Genomic DNA, 27,837 nt, shown 5'->3' with positions numbered 1-27,837 from the left:
AAATACCAAAAAGAAGACGAAGATAGAAGGTATCTGCAGAATCAAAAGAATTCAAAACATGGATAGGTAACATGTGCAATTTCCTGTATTTATGTGGCCTCGTGGACCAAAACCAGTGAACAGATTTGAATGTGCTTGTAATTCATTTTGCTGAAGATTGTTCTTCATATGAGTACATGCTAATCATGCCATGCAAATCAGGAACATAATTGTGTAATACAGATGCCTACATGTGCATCAGTTATAGCATGAATTAACTGGAATTATCATTCTATACAACTTAGGTGGAAGATAGGACCACCTGCAGCACAGGTGATTTGTAATGAAATATGCAGAAATAAATACACTGTCCTACAATGGACATTCACACATAGAAAGCAAAGAACAAGTCCAAAATGGACATACACAAAAACCAACAATGGCTTGCAAACATAAAATCTTATAAATGCAAGAAAGGGCTTCAAGAAGTCATACTTTACAAAGGGGAAGACCCCACTTATTCATAGGCAAGGAAGAGTGAGAGAGAGGGAGAAAAGAAAGAGAGAGAGAGAGACCACATTGGGAGGCCCAACAAGGTGTCGTTGGGACCCCCAATGTGAATGCATTAAATGTATTTCATAAAAAGAAAAAGAAAAAATAAGGAAAAATAAGAAAAAGATGACTACAGTTCCCCTATTGGGCAGAATTACAGGAATACCCTTATCGGGTATGATGGATATATATATATATATACATATATATATATATATATTGATTACATGTATTTTAACACCCTCCCTCAAGCTTTACGGCTATGTCATAGGGATTCGGCTAGCAGGGTGCCGCACCCGGGTCGACGCGACTCGACGCGGGTGCGGGTGCGGTCAACCCGATCCTGGGTGCGTTGACCACACCCAGGATCATTTAGGTCTATTTTTTTTGGATTTTTTTTTTTTAAAAATTGCTCTATGAAATGGGCTGCGGAATTTTAAAAAAAAAAATTTGCTGACAGCTGCTTGTTGCTGCTGCTCTTGTTTTATAAAGGGGCACTTTTAAAACCATCTAAAATTGAAGAGCCATTTCAATCCAGATCCTTCTTTTTCGTAAAGGATTTTCTCTCTCTCCATAATAAATGATAATGATGGTGGTAGCCTTGTTGATCCTTCTTTTTCGTAAAGGATTTTCTCTCTTCATAATAAATGATAATGATGGTGGTAGCCTTGTTGATCCTTCTTTTTCGTAAAGGATTTTCTCTCTCCATAATAAATGATAATGATGGTGGTAGCCTTGCTGGCTATTAGTATTCACTGTTCTCCAGACGAGATGGGTGCTTTAGCTGTAGCCTTGTGTAGACCTCTCTTTTCCACATGTCCAATCCAATCAATTTCTTTTAGCTGTCGTGCAGCTGTATATAAAACGAAATTTGAATAATCCTATGGCGTGGCAGTGGAGTCGTAGGCCTCATGAAGACTCTCTCTCCAACAAACCACATCAAACCTTCGCTTATATTTTTTTTTCATGAAGACCAAGGAGTTTTCAAACATGATTGAATCATGACAGTCAGCAGAACGCAGCAGGGTGGGTCGATCAGATTGCCAATCCTTTCGTTTCATCAATTTTGTCCCGTTGCCTCAAAGTACACAACAAGCAGAACGTGGGTAACAAGTCTTCAAACAAACACACCAACAAAAAAAATTGGACTCCCAACCCGCGTCGGGGGAACCCCCGGACCCCCTTTTATATATATATATATATATATATATATATATATATATATATATATATATATATATATATATATATATATATATTACATTTTTTCCCCTGCCGCACCCCCGCACCCGGGTTTTTTGGAAGTGTCGAATCCCCGCACCCGCACCCATGTGACATAGCTTTACGGGGATATAACCGAAAGCTTGTTGAGAAGGAACATAAAACGAAGAGCAGCAAGGGCTTTAGTAAAGAAGTCCGCCAACTGGTACTCTGATGTAACGTAAGGCAGTGTTATGGTTCCACTTAAGTATTCATCACGAACATAGTGGCAATCCATCTCAATGTGTTTAGTACGCTCATGGAAGGTGTGATTGCTTGCGATATAAATTGCGCTTTTGTTGTCACAACACATCTTCGAAAGAGTAGAAATGACTATGCCCATATCACTGAGGAGACTTCTAAGCCACACAAGCTCCATGGTTGTAGTGGTCATTGCACGATACTCCACTTCTATTGAGGACAATGATACTTTGTGCTGCTTCTTGCATCTCCAGGAAATCATAGTCACCTAAGAATACACAAAAACCAATATTTGGCACTCTATCATTGGGATTTTCTCTCCAATCAGCATCAGTATAAGCAATTAAATCAAGTACTGAAGAAGAGGAAATAAAAACTCCCTTAGTTATAGTATTTTTAATGTATCTGATGATTCTTAAGACTGCACTCATGTGCACGGTTGTAGGTGCATGTTGAAACTGACTGACTGAGTGAACTGCATGAGCTATGTCTGGCCGAGTGATGGATAAGTATGTCAGAGACCCAACAAGTTGACGATAGGGAGTAGGATCCTCGAGAAGTGTTTCATCTTCCAACCTCAACTTTGCATTGATAACCTCAGGGGTTTTTGTCTTCTTATCATCTGAGATGCCAGACTTGGAACAAATGTCAGCAGCAAGTTTCATCTGAGAGAGAATGTACTATCGGAGAGAGTACGTTACTTCAATACCTAAAAAATATCTTAAGAAACCAAGGTCAGACATGTCAAATTTTTCTTTTAAAACTTTCTTAATATAATTGATTCCTTGCTCATCACTTCTAGTGATGATCATATCATCAACATAAAGTAGTAGAATAACTATTGAAGACCCTACACTTTTCACAAATAAAGCAGTGTCAGTATAACATGAACGAAAATTTAAACTTGTTATTATATTGTTAAATCTATCATGCCAAGCCTTTGGAGCTTGCTTTAAACCATATAATGTCTTTTTAAGTTTGAGAATTTTATTTTCACCAATACATACTCCTGGTGGAGGATTCATGTAAACCTCTTCATTTAATTCACCATTTAGGAATGCATTCTAAATATCTAATTGATAAATAGGTCATTTTTTAACTGACACAACCGCAATAAGAGTCCTAACACTAGTCATCCTAGCTACGGGAGCGAAGTTTTCTTCATAGTCTATACTGTATTCTTGAGCGTATCTCTTGGCTACCAACCGCGCTTTATAACGTTCTAATGACCCATCACTTTTAGTTTTAATTTTGAAGACCCATCTACATCCAATAGATTTCTTTCCAGTGGGTAATGAGGTTATTTCCCAAGTTTTTGCCTTCTCAAGAGCACTAAGTGTAATGAAGTGCCAAATGAGTGAAGCGAAATCTCCAAGAGCAAAACACGCACATACACAAGTAGCCACTAATGGGCAAAAATACAACAAACCACAAAAGTGGTAAAAACACACAAAATAAAGTGAAAAAAATATATTCCACTCAAGAGGGCTTCGAAAAAGCTTACATACAATGGGGGAGAACCCCTTTATTTATAGGCACAAGAAGAGGACCCTTGGAAGGGCTCCTAAGGGACGTTGGAGGCTCCAACGTCCATCAAGGGGGCCTTTTCCAAGGTAAAAGGAAAAAGAAAAAAGAAAAAAAAAAAAAGGAAAAGGGGAAAAATATACATGGTGTGAAATAGTAAAAAGACTATTTTACCCTTAGTGGGTATTACAAAGGAAATATATAAATATATATATTTATACATGTAGATAGACATATAGACATATATATATGTAATATATATATATATATGTGTGTGTGTATGTGTCGTGATCTATATATATAAATATATATATATGTACAATCATATTTTAACACCCCCCCTCAAACACACGGGGAGATCACCGAGAGTTTGCTGAGAAGAAAGTAAAAGCAAGGCGATGGCAAAGCTTTGGTGAAGAAGTCCGCCAACTGGTATTCGATAGGAACATATGGCAAGTGAATAGTGCCTCGGAGGAACTCATCACGAACATAATGGCAGTCCATCTCAATGTGCTTGGTTCGCTCATGGAAGATGTGATTGCAGGCAATGTAGATAGAACTCTTGTTGTTGCAACACAGCTTCGAAGGAGTTGAGAATGAAACACCCATATCTTTAAGCAGACTTCTTAACCATACAATCTCAGTGGTGGTAGTGGTCATCGCACGATATTCTGCCTCTGTAGAAAAGAGGGATACTTTTTGTTGCTTCTTACACCTCCATGAAATAAGTGACTCTCCAAGAAACACACAATAACCTATGGTGGAAATACAATCATCGAGATTACCACCCCAATCAGAGTCAGTATAAGCAAGTAAAGTAAGAGGTGAAGAAGAGGGTAAGAATAATCATTTAGTTATGGTATTCTTCAAATATCTGATAATTCTCATGATTGCAGCCATGTGAATGGTAGAAGGAGCAGTCTGAAATTGGCTTGCACTATGAACCGCATGAGAAATGTCTGGCCTGGTGATAGATAAATATGTTAGTGACCCAATCAATTGACGATAAGGCGTGGGATCTTCTAAAGGAGTGTCATCACTGGCTCTCATCTTGGCGTTGATCATTTCTGGAGTCTCCACTTTTTTGTCATCCGTGAGCCCAGACCGGGCAATAATATCGGAGGCAAGCTTCATTTGGGAGAGGACATACCCTTTAGGGGAATATGCAACCTCAATACCTAAAAAATACCTTAGAAAACCAAGGTCAAACAGATCAAAATTTTCTTTCAAAATATTCTTAATAATATCAATACCTTTTTTGTCATTACCTGTGATAATCATGTAATCAACATAAAGCAACAAGATTGTTATCTTTTCATTAGAAGTTTTAACGAACAAAACAGTATCGATATAACAAGAAGAAAAACCATTATCAAGAACTACTTTGCTAAAAAGATCATACCAAGCTTTTGGTGCTTGTTTGAGACCATAGAGAGTTTTGTTTAACTTTAGAATATTTCTTTTACCAATTTCAAGACCTGGCGGAAGATCCATAAGGACTTCTTCACATAAAGTTCCATTTAAAAAGGCATTTTTAACATCAAGTTGATAAATCGGCCATTGTTTAATAGAGGCTAAGGCAATTAACGTTCGTACACTAGTCATTCTAACAACTGGAGCAAAGGTCTCTTCATAATCTATCTCATATTCTTGGCCGTAACCTTTTGCAACCAAACGAGCTTTGTATCTTTCAAGGGATCCGTCACATTTGGTTTTGACTTTATATACCCATCTACACCCAATAGCCTTTTTTTCCTAATGGTTGACGAATAATGCTCCAAGTTTGGGCTTTGTTAAGAGCCTCTAATTCAATTCTCATTGCTTCAATCCAATGAGGATGATCCTTAGCTTCTTTATAAGAGGTAGGCTCATGATACGAATGTATCATCATGAGGCAAATTCTATAATTAGGTGATAAAGATTCATAAGATACAAATTTTTTTGGTGGCCTACTATTACGAGAAGACCTTCTAGGTTGGTTGTCATCAATAGATTCTTTTAAGTTTTGAGAATATCTTTCAAGGGTCGGTTGATGTTCATTTCCTAACCGCCGGGTATATACATTTAAATCATTAGGGTTTTCACTTTGAAAAACCTTACCATGTTGAGGTATGTCATCATGATGTAAAATCCCATCACAAGTATTATCACAAATAGTTGTATCTAGGGACTCAATTCTAGGAGCTAAATCAAATAGGAAGGAATAATCAATGTCTTCTTTAGATGTGTGAATGTCAAAACCATTTTGATCCTCAAGAAAGTTTACATTTCTTGACACATAGAGTTTATTGTTTTGAAGATCATAGTATCTATAACCTTTTTTATTTTCACCATAGCCAATGAATACACATTCAAGGGCCTTTGGTGATAATTTGTCTTGTCCTTGAACAAGCACAAAGCATTTACATCCAAAGATCCTTAGTCTATTAAAATCGGGAGTAATTTTGAATAATTTTTCAAAAGGTGATATATTTTTTAATGAAGATAACGGCATACGATTGATAAGATATGTTGCGGTAAGAAGAGCTTCAGCCCAAAAAAATTTAGGAACATTTTTAGAGACAAGAAGTGTTCGTGTGGTTTCAATTAAGTGTCTATGTTTCCTTTCCGCAAGACCATTTTGTTGCGGAGTTTTAGGACAAGAACGTTGATGTAAAATTCCATTTGATTTAAAATAATTTTGAAAAGCTCTAGACATGTACTCCCCTCCATTATTGGATCTAAATATAGCTATATTGTGTTGAAATTGATTTTGAATAAGAACATGGAATTCTTTAAAAATATTGAATACATCGGATTTGTTTTTAATAATGTATACCCATGTATATCTAGAAAAGTCATTAATAAAGGTAACATAGTAGGAATATCCTCCTTTGGACATAACGGGTGTCGGCCCCCGTACATCGGAATGCACAAGTTCAAAAGATCTTTTTGACACAAAATTATTATGCGAATACGGAAGCGAATGAATCTTTCCAAGAATACAATCATTGCATGTAAATGTATTTGTATTACAAAATTTTTCCAAAAAAAAGAAAGAGATACAACTTGGACATACTAGGATGTCCAAGCCTCTTATGCCAAGTCTTAATATCTTTAGATTGAACATGATTACAAAATGATTTAGATGGCAAAGACAAAAAATTCATATAGTAAAGATCCCCTCCTCTATGACCTTACCCAATCCGCTTTCCGGACCGGAGATCCTGCACATAGCAATGGGTTGGTGAAAAGAGACATTACATTCAAAATCGGTAATTTGAGAAACGGAAAAAAGATTTAAATTAAGTTTTGAAATAATTCGGATTTTGAGAACAAAAAAATCTTTGTTTTGGTCATAAGTTTTCTCAAGGTTTCCAATGCCTTCAACATCTAAGGATGTTCTATCGGCGGTTGAAACATATGATTTAAATTTGTTTAGACTTGGTTTTGATAAAAGCAATGCATTTGAGGTCATATGAAATGAGGCACCCGAGTCAAGGATCCAAGAAGTCATACACGGAAAAGAGAAAATCACGGCACCGGAAGTAAAAGGCAAAAAAGATGATGTAGAAGAGTTCATCTTTATGAATTGTTGAAGAGTTTCGGTAAGATGCGCAATGAACTCCTTTATGTCTCCATCCTTCTTTGAATCTTCATTTGTATTTGGAGGAATTTCACCAACGGAAGCAACCTTCCTTTTGAATTTAGGGCAATCCGGGCGAATATGACCCGGTTCATTACAATTATGACAAATAATCTTTCTTCCTCCACCACCATTATTCTTCCAAAAATGGGGTGGTTTATACGATCTAACATTATTGTCGGGTCTAGATACGACATGAACTTCATCAACATCTCTTTTCAAGACCAAATGAGTTTCTTCTTGACATAAGTCGGCCAAAATATGACTTAGAGGAGTAGAAGCCCTATGAAGTAGGGATCCTCTAAGTTGCTCAAATTCGGGATGAAGCCCATGAATAAATTGAAAGAATCTTTCTTTCTCCATTTGCTCTTGACTCATGGCAATAGCACTACCTTTCCATTGAGGTTCAAGGAGAACAAAGTTCATCCCATAAAGAAGATAGGGCACTATAATAGTCCATAATACTCAAGTCACCTTGCTTGGTTTCTCTTACATTTTCTTGTAAAAAGAAATGCCTAGCAAGGTCTCTTTGCGTGTACATTCCTTTCATAAAGAACCAAGCTTCATTGGCCTTCTTAAGCTTTGCAAGATTTGCGCAAATCTTCAAATCCACATTATTCATGAACCATGCTAGAATTTTAGCATGTTCACTTTCCCAATCCTCCATTTTTTAAGAGAAGTCAAGAATAACCTTCTCTTCTTCTTCTTCATTCAAAGCTTTTTCTTCATTGCCTTCAAACTTAGTTAATTTCAATTGAGGTTCTGGAATGGTCCCACACACATACCCCCAAAGTTTTTTACCTTTGAGGTTATTCTCCATAGCGGCCGCCCACATTCAGTAATTGGTCTCATTCAATTTGAATGAGAGATCGATTTTTGCATCCTTGTCGACCATTTATAAAAAAAGTTTAAAGGCAAGAGAGAGGATAGATATTACTTGTCAAGTGAGATTCCGATGAAGCTTTCTTAACCTTGCTCTGATACCATGTAATGAAGTGCCAAATGAGTGAAGCGAAATCTCCAAGAGCAAAACACGCACGTACACAAGTAGCCACTAATGGGCAAAAATATAGCAAACCACAAAAGTGGTAAAAACACACAAAATAAAGTGAAAAAAATATACTCCACTCACGAGGGCTTCAAAGAAGCTTACATACAATGGGGGAGAACCCCTTTATTTATAGGCACAAGAAGAGGACCCTTGGAAGGGCTCCTAAGGGACGTTGGAGCCCTTCCAAAGGTCACAAATGTGACCGTTGGAGGCTCCAACGCCAACGTCCCTCAAGGGGGGCTTTTCCAAGGTAAAAGGAAAAAGGAAAAAGAAAAAAGAAACGAAAAAAAAGGAGAAAAATATACATGACGTGAAATGGTAAAAAGACTATTTTACCCTTAGTGGGTATTACAAAGAAAATATATAAATATATATATTTATACATGTAGATAGACACATAGACATATATATATGTATGTGTATGTGTCGTGATCTATATATATATATATATATATATATATATATATATATATATATATAAAATCATATTTTAACACTAAGTTCTAAGTTCATGGCTTCAACCCACTGGGGAATATTTTTGGCTTCATTATAATTTGACAGTTCATGAAAAGAGTGTAACGCAATTAAACACGCTCTATACTTTGGTGTTAGAGACTCATAGGAAACAAACCTATTAGGAGGATTGGAGATTCGGCCGGATCTCCTTAAAGAGGTTTCTTCTATGTTGGAACCTTGAGAGTATTTTTCTAAAGCACTCATGGGAACTTGCTGACCACGCCTAACATAGGTTTGAATTGGTCTATCACTTTCATTTTCAACATTGTTAAGAGGAATATCCTCTAGGTTATTCAACAACTCATTAGAAATTTTCTCTTCTTGAGGAGTCACATCTTCTTGAGAAAGAATATCAAATAAGAAAGCATATTCGCTTTCGTCAATATCTTTAGTTTTCTCAAAACCATTCTCATTTTCTAAAAAGGTTATATCTTTAGAGACATATAGTTTGTTATTTTTAAGGTCGAAGCATCTAAAACCCTTTTGATTTTCTCCATATCTTAAGAAAACACATTCAATAGCTTTAGGAGATAATTTATCTCTTTTATGTGTAAGGACAAAACATTTACACCCAAAATTTCTTAATCTATTGAAATCGTGTGTTTTTTCAAATAATTTTTCATATGGAGATGTATTTTATAAGGATGATATCATTCTATTTATCAAGTAAGTTGATGTTAAAGCGGCTTCGGTCCAATAACTTTTTGAAATTTCTTTGGAAATAAGAAGTGTCCTAGTGGTTTCCAAAATGTGTTTATGCTTTCTTTCGGCTAGACCGTTTTGTTGAGGAGTCCTACGACATGATCTTTGATGACAAATTCCATTTGTTTCCAAATAATTTTGAAATTCATTTGATAGATACTCTCCACCCAAATTGGATCTAAGAGTAGAGATATTACTTTAAAATTGATTTTTGACTATCATATGAAATTTCTTGAAGAAGGCAAAGACTTTGGGTTTTAAATTGAGAAAATAGATCCACACATATCTAGTGTAGTCATCAATGAAAGTAACATAATAGGAATATCCTCCTTTCGATATAACCGGAGAAGGGACCCATACGTCCGAATGAACTAACTCAAAAGGTTTTTTAGACACAAAAGTTCTATTTGGAAAAGGAGTGGATTTCATTTTTCCAAAAATACAATTCTTGCAAACAAAATGTTTCTCGTTACAAAATTTCTTTCCAAAAGGAAAGGAGTACATTTTTGAGAAACTTGGATGTCCAAGTCTTTGGTGCCAAGTTTCAATATTTTTATCTTGGACATGGTTATAAAAAGAGTTGGTTGAAATTCTTAAGTGTCTTATGTAATAGAGATCTCCCCTCCTATGGCCTTGCCCAATCTGCTTCCTGGACCGAAGATCCTGTATAGAGCAACCCTTAGTTGAGAAGGAGATTTCACATCCATGATCACATATTTGAGAAACAGAAAGCAAATTTAAATTAAGTTGAGGTACCACTCTTACGTTTGGCATAAAGAAATCTTTGAAAAAATTTAAAGTTCCAAAACTTTTTACTTGTAAAGATGTACCATCGGCGGATGAAACATAAGAGTTTTTAGAGTTATTACACAAATCGGATAGCCCATTTTCAAGTGGGGTCATATGAAAGGAAGCTCCAGAATCAAGAATCCAAGAGGACATACCTGAAGAAGAAGAAGAAGCTATGGCGGCACCCAAAGTTGATGGCGATTTGAGTAGAATTTGAAGTGCCTCCGATAGTTGAGCAAGAGAGAAAGACTCCTTCCCTTTGATGGGCTCCTCCTTCTTTTGTGTAATTTCTTCAACGGAGGCAACCTTACCTTTTGGGGCTTCATTTAGCTTAAGGCAATTAGGTCTTATATGACCCGGTTCTTGGCAATGATGGCAAATGGCTTTTCTATAGTTGTCATTATAGTTATTTTGCCTCCCAAAGTGTGGAGGCTTATAAGCTTTCACATGATTACTGGGTTTATCAAGAATCAAGAGCATACACCTTGCTTTGATACCATGTAATGAAATATGCAGAAATAAATACATTGTCCTACAATGGACATTCACACATAGAAAGCAAAGAACAAGTCCAAAATGGACATACACAAAAGCCAATAATGGCTTGCAAACATAAAATCTTATAAATGCAAGAAGGGGCTTCAAGAAGCCATACTTTACAAAGGGGGAAACCCCACTTATTTATAGGCAAGGAGTGAGAGAGAGGGAGAAAAGAAAGAGAGAGAGACCACATTGGGAGGCCCAACAAGGTGTCGTTGGGCTCCCAACGGTCACAATTGTGACCGTTGGGGGCCCAACGATTCTTAGTTGGGACCCCCAATGTGAATGCATTAAATGCATTTCATAAAAAGAAAAAAATATAAAAATGACTACAATGCCCCTATTGGGCAGAATTACAGGAATACCCTTATCGGGTATGATGGATATATATATTGATTACATGTATTTTAACATGATTGTGAACCTTTTGGTCAACATGATTCACATAATGAATAATTAACATTTAATTTGAATTCCTGAAGCATAAGATCATATAAATAAAACATGCATTGTGTATCATTTGCAGAATGCCCACAAGAAAGATACTAAAAGCTGATCTTGTAAACATTGTAAGATTTGGTTGCAAGGGCGTAGTGCAGTCCAAGCTGCATTCGCCAAGTTGACAATAAGGTATGGCATGCCTAATAGAAGTCACACCACTACCTCTGATTTAGGTCTTGTACAGAAGAACCCAATGTGATGGTCACCAATTTGTTAGACATGTTTAGACATACAAGTTCTAACTACCGATAACAAGTGTTGAACTGTTGATTGATATCCTCAGTACTTCAATAAAAATGCTGCATTCAGAAAGAATAAATAGAGATGATGTTCAGATTTTGAAGAACCAGTCAATGTGCATAATAAAAGCAAATGACCTCAGATGGAAGGGCCCAAAGGCCCCAAAGTGTCATATTTGGCAAAAATCAAAGGTTGCGAGTAATTCATCTTCTCTTCAATTGTTGTAGACATGTATATTAGCACTTCCATTCCAGTGCCTCCTATGCCACCTGTTAAGAAGCCTTCTGAATCAACATCCACCCCTCCATCTAGGGGTGGCCATCGTGGCAAGTACCCAACAGGTTTTTGGGTACCTGACTTGCTAATGGCAGGATTTGGATAGCAAATTTTGCCCAAGCCTGGATACTCAAGCTAAGCTTGACTCAGTTTGCTTTCTGGTCAGCTTAGGTATGGATGCATACTCAATCGGGCCTTAATACCAAGTCACCAACCCGTATATGCAAGTCAGTCTCTCCTCCGCTCAGCACTGCAACTCTGAAAGAAAAGGAGAAGGCTATAGCCTCCTCCTCTACCTTGTTGTTTTGGGTCAGCATTCAAGATCGCTGGCCCATCATCACTGCAGCCTGCTAGCCATCATTGACCAGCACCGTAGGGTTTGGCGCTCTCCACCCTTCCTGCTCACACACACAGAGTTTGGGTGTAGATGATGATTCAGTCTCCATTGCTGCAGCACCAACATCGTCCCTCATGATGCTCGTCACATCCTCATCAGAATGGATTGCCAAGCCCTCTGATCCCCTTGCCTGTTCTCGCCCTTTGCTAGGTTAGCTGGAGTACATTAAGCCCGTCACTCACATGGATGTTGGGGATGATGAAATAATTGTTGCTGTTGCTGTTGCTGTGTTGGTAATGGTGGTGATCATGAGGGGGTCATCTTGAGCTTGATCTTATTGAAGTCAAGGGAGAGCTTGGCGGCATGGTGGTCTTGGGCATAGAAGGAGGAGGCTTTGAGGTGCAGCACCTAGCAATAGGAGAATCTCTCATTGTACATTGGCAAGGAGATGGCCAAGAAATCAACTCTCTCTCTCTCTCTCTCTCTCTCTCTCTCTCTCTCTCTCTCTCTCTCTCTCTCTGACCAAGACAAACCGACCTGACTGACCCATCAGGCGGGTAACAGGCAATGGTTAGTGCCCAAGCAAAATAAACTAAGCCCTAACCTAATCCCAGATTGGCTTTCAGCATGTGAAGGACCTAGCCAGGTCAGCCTGACGTCAACCTCTACGTCCATCTTCCTTAAACATTTACGCCTTTAAAGTGAGTGTTTGCTCATCAGTCTCTCAAGAAGCTGCACAAACTGTGGACCCAGATAGCTGCATTCATTGACATCATAAAATAAAAACAAACATCCTCCTATATGAGATCTAAACTGCTAAAACTAAAGAAGACTTGATACAGGATTTAAGTTTTCAGGTCTCTACCTCTACCTAGTAAAGCAGCAGGTATATTAAATGCCATCTAGAAATACAACCCAAACAAAATGTGACATTTCACATTGTAAAACAATTCAATGTCAATAGATAACAGCACACACACAGAATATAGAAAATTCAGACAATAAGACTTCCTAACTAGACTAGAACAGATCATCCAATAACAATATTGTATAAAGGGTGCATAAGAACGAAATTCAGAATGAAAAAGGAAGGCTTACATTTTTTCTAAATTCCCCCTGTTCACAAAGAAGCCACTATGCTTAGTTTGCAACTCATCAACCTGAAAATACTCATCCTAGAAATAAGACGAAGTTATTAGTGGAAAGTGGAAAGGCATACCATCAACTCAAAACATACTTCTTGAAAACAGCACTAAATTAACGAGGCCATTCACTTGGCACTTATCCATTTAAAGGGTTTCAGGCAACACTAACCTACTAGAACTCATACATGAAATAAGGCCAAGTAGAAAAAATGACTCGGATAAGAAATTATAATTGCTTAATAAGACCAAGTAGAAAAATGACTTGGAATAAGCAATTATAATTGCTTAATTGCAGCATTTAATATATTTCCATATAGGACAACAACCAGTATGCTTATGAACAAGCAAGCAGATTACCTTCCAAGTTGATCCCATGACCTTATTTCTCTCAGCAAAAAATGACTAACTATAAACAGGGATAAAGTCTCCAGAAAAGCACCAAAAAGAACAACAAATCAAACCATGATTAACAATCAAAACGGTAAAAGAGACCAATAAACATCTAAGTTGGCATTTTTGTTGATCTTCCATCTCTATGCATGTGTACCACAGAAAACAATGCAGCAAAAAAGCCACATGAAGTTAGAAAAAATGTAAGGGATGCCTACTTATTGGTAAGAGACATTCCATAAACTATACAACTGACATCAACCAAGAGCATGTCATATTCTTGGAGTTTTTTTTAGTAATTATTGATGCTTACTGATAGATATTGGCAATCAAAAGAAGTCAGCTCCAGGCCACTTTTCCTTTACACATTGGCATACGGAGGCCTGTATTCCCTTACAAAGGTCCCATAGATGAGTAAAAACATCCTCAATACATCGCCAGTTTCTTTGAAATATAAAGGATCACGCATTTACTTCAGCAACTGTATCCAAATCGTAGTTCATTTCTTCCTTTGCTTGGATGCCAGGCTTGAGAAGCAGTTCCTAAGACGCATTGCACTCAACCTGAACAACCTCAAGATCTGGCCACACCATCCTAAACAAACATTATAAGGAAGCACAAAACCAGAAGAGAAGCAAGTTGATCCTTTCTCAGATTAAAAAATTGTGCACCTGGCTGTTTTAATCCCTTCTTCAAGATAAACGGGATGTGCGGCTTAGTGACAGGTCCTCATAGGAGGCATGAATTCCAACCCAACATTACATTTTCGGGGAGAAATAGACGGTCAAAACCAAGTAGGCAACACAGCAGGAGTGCACCAAACATGCCTGAAGTAGAAATTCTCCGCAGCCTCTCCATTCCCAATTTCTCCTAAACGCCCATTCTAGCCATCCTTTACTAAACTCAGACTTCATAAAATTTCCTCTTGAAAGCATGTTTAGTTTTGTATTAACCATCAACACCCTTTTACACTGCAGCTTTCCTTAGACCTCCTGAAAACATTTTATTCTCTAGCATATTAGAAAAAGAATAAAACCATTTTGAAAGGATTAAATCCACACAATGCGTCTTTCAGAAAAGACTTTGTGAACTCATCTCCCCGTCCCAAACCTCAGCAACATTCAATATTCACTTATCCTACAGGTTTTATCCATGGTGCCACTAAATAGAGATGGAAACATTTGGAAAGAGGTTTGAATCTGCAAATGCTTCCTTCAAAAGGAGGACAAGGGGAAAAAAACAAATGCCTTAATCCATGCATCACGAGTTCCTTCCATCCATTCCTCTCCGAACTTGATTCTGATCTTCTAATTCCTCAGTTTGCCATCTATAAGTTATCCTTTCATTAAAGGCCATAATTTATTGGGCCACCTTGACAATTGTGTCCTGTTCCCTCCTAGAAATACCAGCTGATGGATTTGAGGACAACAATTAGAGAAAACTCCGCCAAGAACTTGGAAGTTTCAAATACATGCTTAATGCAATTGAATAGCTAATTCCAACTTTCAATAGAAAAACTTCTACACTTAACAAGGACTTTCAGTATAATAAATTCATCATTGACCATCACAAAAGGATCAAATGTAATATTTCAGACAACAATCAAGTCCCACTGGAATATCACATTATCAATGTTTATAGTTTATACCAATGCAATTAAAATAAGCAAGGAAACCTAGGGTTCATTGTCTCAGTTATTGCGCTATGAGTTTTTTTTATGAATATAATACTAACAAATATTGTACATGGCTATTATTATTAAAAAAAAACTGCCCAACTTGATTCCGATCTTCTAATTCCTCAGTTTGCCATCTATAAGTTTGGAAGTTTCAAATACATGCTTAATGCAATTGAATAGCTAATTCCAAATGTCAATAGAGAATCTTCTACACTTAGCAAGGACTTTAAGTAGAAAAAATTCACCATTGACCATCTCAAAAGGATCAAATGTATTATTTCAGACAATAATCAAGTCCCGCTGGAATATAACATTATCAATGTTATACCTATGTAATTAAAATAAGCAAGGAAACCTAGGGTTCATTGTCTCAGTTATTGTGCTACGAGATTTTTTTATGAATAGAATACTAACAAATATTGTACATGGTTATTATTATTAAAAAAACTGCAAGAGAATTACAGGGGAACTTAGCATTATGTAAAACATGCAACGGAAACGAACACTACTAGGCACCTATTGAGTGGTATCATCATACTATCAAACTGCCTAGAAGTAAGGGTGAAAGGCATCACTATGACAGCTAGGAATAGATCAATAACTTACCAGCTCTGTATCATCTATAAAAGAGTCCTCCGTGTCATATTGGTCATCATCAAGCTCCTCGTCATCACTACTTTGTACACCCTAAACCCATAGTAAATTAAGATAAAAAAACATCAAACAAATAGTAGAAATTCCTCACATTATTGCTTAATGAACATATACACTAGGTCTATCAATCAAGGCCACACACACACAAAACAACTCTTACACTAGCTGCAAATTTTAAAGAGAAAATAAACACGGCTAAAGATTCAAAGCAGCAAAGAAATAACATAGTACCTTGTATAGCCGCTCAATCTTCTCTATAACAGCACTAAAACGATTTTGTGGGGGCATTGCATCCTTTAGCTCACGATCCCCGGCAAGTGACTATGGCACATCATGTTCAATTCAACCATGTTATAAGCTTTCTTTTTTCATGAGAACCGGAAATCAATCACTAAGAAGAATATAGGCAAACTGTTAAAATGTAATCCTTAATTTCGTCATATGTACATATATATATATATATATATGTCACATGGGTGCGGGTGCGGGGATGCGGCACTTCCAAAAAACCCGGGTGCGGGGGTGCGGCAAAAATATAAAAAAAATTATCTATATATAAAGTCCAAAAGTTGGACATAAATGACCCTGGGTGCATTGACTGCACCCAGGGTCAGGTTGACCGCATCGGGTGCGGGTGTGGCATCTAGTTGAAGAATCCCTGTGACATATAGGGCAAAAAAAAAAATTCTTGGCAATTTTTTTTTAAGTCGGAAAAATTGGACCAAAATGACCCTGGGTGGATTGACTGCACCCGCATCGCGTCGCGTCGACGCAGGTGCGGCACCCTGCTAGCCGAATCCCTGTGACATATATATATATATATTACCCAAAAAAGGTATTTCTATAATTTCCTATTTTACGTATATTCCATTTGGAATATGATTGTATTTCTTTTTATTCCTTTATTTTTTCTTTTTCTTTTTTGTGGTTTGTGCCACCTAGGAAGGCTCCCCGAAGAGTCATTGGGGAGCCTCCAACGGTCACAAACGTGACCGTTGGGGGCTCCCAACGACTCCTTTGGGAGCCCCCTAGGTGGCTCCTTTAGTTGTGTATAAATAGGGGACTTCCCCTTGTATTTTGTCAAGCTTGAGAGCTCAAGCTCTTCCTCTTTTTTAATATATTGTGGCATTTCATGCCTTTGTGCATGTTTGTATTGCTTTATGCTTTTATGCATATTTGTTCAAGCGTTCTTTGAGTGCTTTTGTGCACTTCTCTTGTGAGTGATTAGTGCTTGTATGTGTATTGTCTCCTTGAAGACATTTTTACACAAACTATATATATGAATAAGCAGAGGAAAACCGTCTATTTAATGCACATTTTATTTTCTATGGTACTAAAGAATGAAAATCTTACAAAAATGCCCTACATATTGTGTGATGACACAACTAGAAGTGTAAAAGAATATAACGGCCCAAAATACAGGGGATGCATTCTAACACTTGCAACAAATTCTAGATCAGGAAGAGATCATTGACAGTTATCGAACTTAATCCTGCTTAGGAGAAAAAAAAAACTAATTATGATGGCACAGACACTTTTTAGTTTTCATAATCAACTCCCCTAGCAGGCTCAAAGTGATATGAGTAGGCGTAAACATGGAGATTCATAATATGCTCCTGTAATAGGTGAACCAGCATTTTTCTCTTAAAGAAACTATTATTCTTGTCACTGATTACCAAAGTTTCATATGACTGTACAGATGACAGAAAATCAACTTTGGTTTGGTTCTTCTACCCTGATCACTGTTACCCCAACAATATACTTTGTGCTAAAATTTTATTTCTTTTTCACTATTCTTGATAATGATGTAGACTTAGAATGCAGTCAATGCACTTTTCTATATGATATATAACTAAAGCATTGGGATCTTATAAATATGCCCTACCGTGTGTGAAGGCAGAAATAGAATCATAGAAAGGAAAAAGATTATACTGCCCCAAAATATAGAACACGCATCTAGCACTTGCATCAAATCTAGATGCTATGTGGAAGAGTATGTCAGTGATAATATAGAATCCAACAACCATGTGGGAATTTTCAAAGATTATTCAACAGGAATCGACAAATGAATGGCAATAACAACAGCATCAACAGCCTCGGTCTAAGATAGCAATGATCAACCCCAATATTCTGAACTGTTGAAAGATGAACGGACACTTGTGTGGGATGGTAAAAAAAATAATGTTATAAAACGAAACTGAACAACAATATCTTCTAGGATTGAAAGTGTTCCCTTGCGACTTACAATGTACAGTTGCGCTTAGAGTCTGTTTTGCTTTTGTTGAGTCTGATGTAAGCTGCCTGGTTCAGGTGAATCAATACCCCGAAGGGGCAGCCCGTATACTTGAACTGTAATAGCCTGCGGACAAAATTGTGAATGAAGTAAATGCGTTGAGCTTTCTTTTGTTCACCCTCGTTGTGATTGCTTCTTGTGATTGCAATTTCTCTCCCTCTATTCTCTCTTGCTCTCTTGCACTCTGATTACAAGCTTCCGCGATCGGCAAACGAGCTAACGAGTAGGTTTGCGGCGGTGAGGAAGGACCGTCGCGCCGCGCTGGCCCATTGAAGGAAATAGGCCAGTGACAAGTGGTACCAGAGCCCGTTCTCGTGCTGGGGAAGGGTCTCCGGAGTCGGTGTCGACAGACACGCCGACAGGCTGCGATTTGTGAGCAAGACATCGTGGCGCCTTATCAAAACTTGCGCAACACCAAAAGCAAGGCAGTTGCTGAAGCTGAGGAGATGGGTTCACCTCGAGGCCAAGAAGAGTTTGCTGCAACTGTCAACAAGCTGGTGGAAGAAGTGACTTCGCATGATGAAGCGATTTCACGCGCATGTGAATCATTCAATTGACTGAATGATGTGGTGGCGAGCCTGCAAGAGCAGGTAACCTTATTAATGGGGCAGGTCACGTTGTTGACGACTACAGTGACCGACTTGCAGACTAAAGTAGGAGAGCTTCAGTTGAAGAACCGTACGTTGCAGCGGACGGTGACCCTAAATGGCGGAAATGGTGAGAGGCCATCAAGGATTGATGTGCCAAGACCCGCAAAATTCAATGGTTCTCGTGACAGCAAGGCCATTGAGAACTTCTTGTTCCAAGTAGAAGACTACTTGGATATCCAGAATGTGACCCTCGAAGATCTGAGGATTAAGACTGCAGCGGCCTTACTTGATGGAAAAGCTATCGCTTGGTGGAGGCAGAAGCGCAGTGACATGGAGAGGGATCAATGTGTGATAGACACCTTTGATGACTTCAAAATTGAGTTGCGCAACTACTTCATGCCAAGAAATGCGCAGAGACAGGCTTACCGGATGGTTCGTGAGCTCAAACACACTGGTTCGTTGCAAGACTATGTCAGAACGTTCCAGAAACTTATGCTGGAGATACCTAACATGCCAGAAGACGACATGTTCAACTGGTTCATTGTGGGACTTCAGCCATGGGCACAGTCTGAAGTGGAAAGGAGCAACCCCCATATTTTGGAAAATGCATATATGGCGGCTGAGCGCTTAGTTGACACTCAGCACAAGTCTTTCACCCCATCAACCAAAGTTGGGAAGAAGCTTGACCACGGAGGCAAGAAGGATGAGCAGCGCAATGATAAAGGTGAGGCGTCGATCCGAAAATAAACAGAACTTCACGAAGCATAACAACAGCAACAAGGGTGCGGTTGTGACATGTTGGTTCTGCGGCTATAGACATATCGTCAGGCAGTGCCCAAAGCGCCTTGTAAAGGACGACGGGCAAGCCAATGCTGCACGGGAAGAATGCAGTGACACTGAGACCATGCAACCAAGGATGGGGGTCATGCGATCGATTAACGCAGCTAGAAGTTGCGCAGCTAAGAATATGCAGGTCAGTAAGGAACTTATGTACGTAGAAGTCATTATGAATGGAAAGTCTACTTCAGCGATGGTAGACTCCGAGGCCACACACAACTTTGTCTCGCGGGAAGAGGCAGAGCGGTTGGGCTTGAAAACTGGGCCAAAGCAGAGGACTATCAAAACAGTAAACTCTGAAGCCAAGTCCATCCTTGGTGAAGCAAGAGATGTGGCTACTCAAGTGGGGAGTTGGGTCGACAAAGCCAACTTCTCTGTGGTGCCCCTGGACGATTTCAAGGTGATTCTGGGTATGGAGTTTCTACGAAGCCAGAATGTTATGATGCTGTCAAAGTTTAACACATTAACGATCATGGGGTCTGACTTGTCCTACACAGTGCAGTGCCTTACGCAGAAAGGCAAGTCTTCAGTGTTATCGGCAATGCAACTGAAGAAAGGTGTCAAGCATGGGGAGCAGACATTTTTAGTTGCAGTGCGTGCGGATGAAAGAAAGGTAGAAGCAGCAGTGTTGCCGACCCTAGCTCCACTATTGGAGGAGTTTCGGGGGGTGATGCCCCCAGAATTGCCAAAGCGTCTTCCGCCAAGACGTGAGGTCGACCACAAGATTGAGTTGACCCCGAGAGCGAAACCTCCCATAATGGTTCTATACCGTATGGGGCCAGCTGAACTGAAGGAGTTGCGCAGGCAGCTAGATGAGATGTTGGACGCAGGCATTGTTCGTCCATCAAAAGCCCCATTTGGTGCTCCAGTCCTTTTTCAGATAAAACATGATGGCTCTAAACGGTTATGTGTGAATTACCGTGCTCTGAACAAGGTCACGGTGAAGAACAAGTACCCATTGTCATTGATAGCGGACTTGTTCGATTAGTTAGGCAGTGCCCGTATCTTTTCCAAGCTAGATCTGCGATCGGGTTACTGGCAGGTGAGGATTGCTGAAGGTGATGAGCCGAAAACAACTTGTGTCACCCTCTATGGTGCTTACGAATTTTTAGTAATGCCATTCGGGTTGACAAATGCTTCAGCCACGTTCACGACTTTAATGAACCAGATCTTCTACCCTTACTTAGATAAGTTTGTAGTAGTCTACCTGGATGATATCGTGATCTACAGCAACAACATGGAGGAACATGTCGGGCACTTGCGAACAGTGTTTCAGGTGCTGAAGAAGAATGACCTCTGTGTCAAACGAGAGAAGTGTATCTTCGGGCAGGAGGAGATCAGCTTCCTTGGCCACGTTGTGGGGCGTGGTGTGCTGCGTATGGATGGGCAGAAGATAAGGGTCATCCATGAATGGGTTCCACCAAGCAAAGTGCCAGAATTGCGGTCATTCCTCGGTTTGGCAAACTATTATCGGCGTTTCATCGAAGGTTATTCCCTCATTGCTACGCCTCTCACAGATTTGTTAAAGAAGAATCGGGTATGGCTCTGGACAGGAGCGTGCCAAGATGTCTTCGATGACTTGAAGAAAGCCTTAGTGAGGGAGTCAGTGCTGCGACTGCCTGATCATTCGAGACCCTTTGAAGTCCACACGGATGCCTCAGACTTTGCCATTGGCGGAGTTATTATGCAAGATGGTCATCCGATCGCATATGAGAGTTGCAAGTTGAAAGATGCAGAGAGGCGTTACACAGTGCATGAACGTGAGATGACCGTCATTGTGTATTGCCTCAGGACCTGGCGGCACTACCTTTTGGGTGCCGAGTTCGTCGTCAAGACGAACAATGTGGCCACGAGCTATTTTCAGACGCAGAAGAAGTTGACGCCTAAACAAGCTCGATGGCAGATGTTTTTGGCTGAGTTCGACTTTGCCTTAGAGTACAAGGTTGGAAAGACCAATGATGTGGCGGATGCCCTGAGCCGTAGGGCTGAACTGGCAGCTGCGCACGCAGAGCCTTCTGAAGTGCATTTGGAGGGTGCATTGCTGAGCCGCATCTGCGAGGGTACGCAGCAGGATCCGACCGCACAACACCTTGTTTCTCTAGCGCAGGCAGGGAAGGCTCGGCGATTTTGGCTACAGGATGGCCTCCTCGTAACAAAAGGGAGACGCATCTTTGTGCCACGGTGGGGAAGCCTTCGCCGAGAGCTACTTAAGGAATGTCATGATACACTATGGGCCGGCCATCCTGGTCAGGAGCGAACTTTAACACTCCTTGAGCGCGGCTACTATTGGTCGCAGATGAGAGACGACGTTGAGGGGTATGTGCGGACATGCCTCATCTGCCAGCAAGATAAGGGGACAAACCAGAAGGTTGCTGGTCTCCTTGAGCTTCTACCAATTCCAGAACGTCCTTAGGATAGCATCTTCATGGACTTTATTGTTAGTCTGCCGAAGGTAGAGGGTCTCAGCTCTATTTTGGTTGTGGTGGATAGTTTCTCAAAATATGTCACCTTCATCCCAGCTTTCAAGGAGTGCCCTGCAGAGAAGACTGCAGAGTTGTTCGTAAAGCATGTGGTGAAGCACTGGGGCATACCAAAGAGCATTGTGAGTGATCGCGATGCTCGCTTCACGGGCAAGTTCTGTCGTAAAGTATTTCGGCTACTTGGCTCTGAGTTGTTGTTTTCAACAAGCTTTCATCCGCAGACAGATGGGCAGACAGAGCGCATCAACGGGATACTGGAGCAATACCTTAGGCACTTTGTTAGTGTCAATCAGAAAAATTGGGTGAAGCTCCTTGATGTGGCACAGTTTTGTTATAATCTGCAGAAGAGCGAATCTTCAGGCCACAGTCCGTTTGAGATAGCCATGGGGCAGCAGCCACTGACCCCGCACACTCTTGCCACACAAGAAAAGGGAAGGCCATCCTTCGCTATCAGTTTGTTCGCGACTGGCACGAGCAAAACGAGTTGGCGAAGGCATTCTTACACAAAGCGGCAAAGAGAATGAAGAAGTGGGCGGACAAACACTGTCGGCCCGCAGGGTTCCAAGTTGGGGACCAAGTGTTGGTGAAGTTATATCCTGGTCGCACAGGCATCTTCCGCGGGCGGCACCGCGGACTACTCAGAAAGTATGAGGGACCCGTCACCATCACAAAGAAGGTGGGCAAGCTGGCATACAAGCTGGAGTTGCCCCCGGACTTCAAGGTACACCCGGTGTTCTACGTGTGCAACCTCAAGCAGTTCCATCCAGATGATGGAGACCCGGAACGCAGTGTGCCACAACGCGCTCCTATCATGCAGAGGGCCCCTGCAACACAATGGACCGAGAAGCACCTCAGTCAGATCCTTCGCCACAAGGTCAACTACTTGGGACAAGCAAAGAAATACTTGGTGCAGTGGGAGGAAACAGCGGAACCAACGTGGGAGCCTGCATTTCGAATGAGCAGCCGCTACCCGGCTGAAGTCAGGGCTTACCACGAAACAGATGGCGCCGAGGACGGCGCATGATTTGAAGGGGGGAGCATGTTCCCTTGTGACTTACAGTGTACAGTTGCGCTTAGAGTCTGTTTTGCTTTTGTTGAGTCTGATGTAAGCTGCCCGGTTCAGGTGAATCAATACCCTGAAGGGGCAGCCCGTATACTTGAATTGTAATAGCCTGCAGGCAAAATTGTGAATGAAATAAATGCGTTGAGCTTTCTTTTGTTCACCCTCGTTGTGATTGCTTCTTGTTATTGCAATTTCTCTCCCTCTATTTTCTCGTGCTCTCTTGCACTCTGATTACAAGCTTCCGCGATCGGCAAGCGAGCTGACGAGTAGGCTTGCGGCGGTGAGGAAGGACCATCGCGCCGCGCCGGCCCATTGAAGGAAATAGGCCCGTGACAGAAAGTCAAGTGAAAACAAATGCAACTCAGAGAGAATAAGGAAATACTGCCTAGATGCAAACAAGTGAACCAAGTGTAAAGCAATCATAAACCATCTTATCTAAACTAGGGTCACATCATGGGAATGACAATGCCAACAATCAATCCCAATGTTTCTGATACTACAAGCTCAATCAGGGGTTGCCCACCAATCATACACAGAACCAGTGTTATCAAAAACGCGCCTTGAGGCGCGGCCCTCTGTGCCTCAAGGCGCAAAAAAATTTATTATTATTATTGTTTTTTTACAACAAGACTTTTGAGACATAATCAAAAAGATTTTTGTAGGTTAATCTCATGTATTTTCCAGTTATTTCAGTTATGTAATAAGTTTCTTAGCATATTACTATATTTTAACTTTTGTTGGTTAATCTCGTATATTTTTCAGTTATTTCAGTCATGTAATTAGTTTCTTAATATATTTCAGCTTTTGTTGGTTAATCTCATATATTTTTCAGTTATGTAATCAGTTTTTTAGTTACTTTTATATGTTAATCTCATATTTTTTAGAATAATCTTATATATTTTAACTTTTGTAGGTTAATCTCATATATTTTTCAGTTATTTCAGTTACGTAATCAGTTTCTTAGTATATTTTAACTTTTATTGGTTAATCTCATATATTTTTCAGTTATGTAATCAGTTTTTAGTTACTTTTATATGTTAATCTCATATTTTTTAGAATAATCTCATATATTTTAACTTTTGTAGGTTAATCTCATATATTTTCCAGTGATTTTAGTTATGTAATCAGTTTCTTAGTATATTTTAACTTTTGCTGGTTAATCTCATATATTTTCCAGTTATGTAATCAGTTTTTTAGTTACTTTTATATGTTAATCTCATATTTTTTAGAATAATCTCATATATTTTAACTTTTGTTGGTTAATCTCATATATTTTCCAGTTATGTAAATGGTTTCTTAGTATATTTTTTCTTTTATTGGTTAATCTCATATATTTTCCAGTGATGTAATCATTTTTTTAGTTACTTTTATATGTTAATCTCATATTTTTTAGAATAATCTCATATATTTTAACTTTTGTAGGTTAATATCATATATTTTCCAGTTATTTCAGTTATGTAATAAGTTTCTTAGTATATTTTAACTTTTTTTGGTTAATCTCATATATTTTCCAATTACATAATCAGTTTTTAGTTACTTTTATAAGTTAATCTCATATTTTTTAGTACTTATTTGAGATTTTCTATTTCTTATTGGTTGTTATTTCATCAATAAAGCATTTCTTTATTTATTTGTATTTTTAGATTTTTTTTTAAATTTTCAAAAAAAAATTGAGGCTTACGCTTTATGCCTAGAGGGTTAGGCCTCGCCTCGGTTTTTGGTGGAGCGCCTCGCTACCCCTCAACGCTTTAACATAATCTCCGCAACACTTTCCAGATTACTATATAATTCTAGAACTTAGCATTACATCTGAAGGCTCTCCTTAGACATTGAATACGAAATTTTAGCACCCATATAAATGATTCTTGTACACACGGTAAACAATATATTGTATCGTAACAATATTGAATGCAATAAAACTATTGCTCTATATACTTAAATAGTAAAAAACACCACAATGTGGCTTGTTCAGCAGTACCACCGATCAAAAGTAGAACTAGTTATTGTGCAACTGGGAATACCCTTTGGTCGAAATCATGCCATCAAACCACATCTGATTGAATTTGATAAAAAATTTGCAATTTCTTACGGAATTCAGCAACCAGGCTTGCATCAGAATCAAAACCAACGTGTTCATACGAAGAATACATAGCACCAACAACACCAAACTGTACCAATCAACCAACAAAATCCAACAACGGGTAAATGAAAATATTACCTCCGGCGCGATTCGAGACTCGAGCGCTGGATTGGTTTCGGCGGGCGGTTCGGCGCAGGTGGCCGGCTGAGCCTCCTTGGCGGATTCCTTGGTCAATTTCTTCCATGACACAATAGTGGTCTCCCCAGGTCGCAGATCAACCGAAAACCTTAACCTCTGGTTCGCCCCCCTCGCTTTAACCTCTGTCATCGCCTCTCACTCTCTCTCTCTCTAGAAGTAAGACCTCGGATTCATCACGGTCTCCTCCATTCTTGGTTTCTTAGGGCACAAAAATCTTCAATATCATGAATTTGCAAACACCAAATTCAGCAAATTCGGAAATACGACAAAATGAAAATAATGAAAATTAGGGTTTTGATTTGCACTCACCATTGATTAGATAACCGAGGCTTTGATGGATGGATCAGTACTTTTTTTCCTACCACCTTCTTTTTTCCCCCTCTTTTTTCCTTTGTGTGTGTTCGGGGGCCATTCTTTTCCACACACTATGGGCCTTTGGCTAATGGCACCTAAATCTTTTGGGGTTTGAGTCCTAGGGTTTGTAGGTCAAGGGTCTTTCTTTTCTGGTTTTGAGGTTGCCTGATATGTGAATCAAATATTATTTATTTCAATAATAAGTGTTGATGCCTCAATGCTTATAAAAGGAGTTCATTTGGGCATATTCTTGAGAATTTTCTCTTGGTTTGTCACTAGTAATTTGCCTTGGATGAATGCATAGGATGGCATTTTAGAAAGGGGCATAAGTGTAACCTCAATATGGATAAGTTCTGAATTCTTATGGTTCTATTATGCCACACTGTCATTTCATGGTTTGGTTGTTTTAGGTGATTAAAAACTGCATAAGTTATTCTTTTGTAATGTGGTATTATTTATTGTTAGGAGGAGATGTTCAATGGAAAACTTTAGGGTTGGTGTTCAAACTTCAATGTGGTTTCCTTTGCTTGCTTGAATTGATGATGAAGTATGAAGTGGGCGGTCTTGCTTTCAGGATTATTGTTCATTACCTTCACACATGAGTTATGCAATGCCTTTATGGGGGACATTCAATGATGCCACATGTATTTGTAGCATGATAGCACCTTAGATGCCATCTTGGTTATCTACCTTTTATTTTGAGAATTAATGGTGGATATGTATCTTCTATTTGGCCCACAAGTTGTTTTGCCTACAAAACAAATATATGCTGCATTATAGGAAGTTCGTGGCATGTGCACTGTACTGTTGCTATTGGTTAATTATATTTAATTGCCTGATAGTGGTAAACATGTTGTTCATTTACTTGTTTGCCATGTGATGTTCTACTTTTTGAGACACTTGAGATGCATTGGAATAACATGGCTGAGAAAAAGCAATTCAGGTAAGCAACATACTAATGGCTCTAACAGAAAATTGAAAATATCTGGGGCCAATATCTTTGAAATGCACCATATTGGCACATATATTCCATCACCAAATAATTTCACTTTCTAATTATGCCCCATCTACCAAATAGGTGCACTTAAGGTAGGTTATACTGGGTGGGTTAAGAAACATGTTCCTTCCTACATATGCATGTATTATTTGCAGGATTGTCTCTGTATATATATATAGAGAGAGAAAAGTGATTATGTACACTACAAACGTGTATACGCCAAGTGAATACCATCTAAAGGGGTGTGATGTCCTCTTCCCATATTTGGTGTTATCACAACCCGTGATTGGTCATAAAATGTTTAGTCTCATTAATGCTCTTTACTCCTATAATTGAGATAATTTTGGACTCAAGTTCACCTTAAACAATCAACTCCTTGAATAATCCAAGGAAACCGGCACATTGGTTTGACTCTAATTGGTAAAACCCTTGAGGTCTCTTTACCTGCCAGGAGGTACACCCAGCTTTGAGTTTGCGGCAAGGGATGCCACCCATAAGTTTCAAACTTGTGACTTCCTGTCAACTCGGTAGCATTTACAAGTCACCCGTACAAGATGAGAGCATTCATTATGGTGGTCTTGCAACTAATAGTCGTGTAGAGCCGTGGATGTAACGCTAGAATATTCCTGCGATACGGGTTTCATGGTCAAAGCTAAATCCCAATGTAAAACTTTGATGCTTCATGTAGTTGATCCAAACTGGGTTTACTCGAACTCAGTTTGTCAATTCATCATGGGTTTGGCATGACCAATGTTGTCATTATCGGTATTGGCCCCTTATCGTTTGGCCAATGATTCAGGTGAATCCGCCAATACCGATACTTAAGTGAATTGTTTTGAGTCGGCAAGAAATAATTAAGAAAATTTATGTATCAAGCAGAACGTGATGCGTGTTAAAGTCATATTGAAATGATACTTAAAAGTAATTTTAAGTATTTTTATATTTATTAAAAAATAACTAACTTAAGAGTGAAGTAGATCAATTT

At 39.2% G+C, this 27,837-nt stretch overlaps 1 protein-coding gene across 5 annotated transcripts in view; it reads right to left on the bottom strand.

The window, feature by feature from the left end:
- LOC149847396 (ubinuclein-1-like) overlaps positions 1-25,949 on the bottom strand; it is a 47,551-nt gene extending 21,602 nt beyond the window's left edge. For 2 of the 5 annotated variants that reach the window (XM_089996997.1, XM_089996999.1), the window contains exons 1-5: positions 25,811-25,939; positions 25,442-25,715; positions 16,192-16,281; positions 15,913-15,993; positions 13,192-13,268 (exon numbers count right to left, since the gene is read on the bottom strand). In XM_089996997.1, coding sequence (XP_089853123.1) covers positions 13,192-13,268; positions 15,913-15,993; positions 16,192-16,281; positions 25,442-25,630 — 437 coding nt within the window. In that variant the 5' untranslated portion in view covers positions 25,631-25,715; positions 25,811-25,939. Of the gene's footprint in view, positions 1-13,191; positions 13,269-15,912; positions 15,994-16,191; positions 16,282-25,441; positions 25,716-25,810 lie in introns of all 5 variants that reach the window. The other 3 variants (XM_089996998.1, XM_089997000.1, XM_089997001.1) reach the window with 3 other exon arrangements.
- Between the last annotated feature and the right edge of the window lie 1,888 nt (positions 25,950-27,837).

The sequence above is a fragment of the Nuphar pumila genome, chromosome 2 (genome assembly GCF_984573655.1).
Source record: "Nuphar pumila chromosome 2, dmNupPumi1.hap1.1, whole genome shotgun sequence".
NCBI classification, from domain to species: Eukaryota; Viridiplantae; Streptophyta; class Magnoliopsida; order Nymphaeales; family Nymphaeaceae; genus Nuphar; species Nuphar pumila.
The sequence above is the reverse complement of the archived record's forward strand: the minus strand, read 5'-3'. Positions and strand labels throughout refer to the sequence as shown.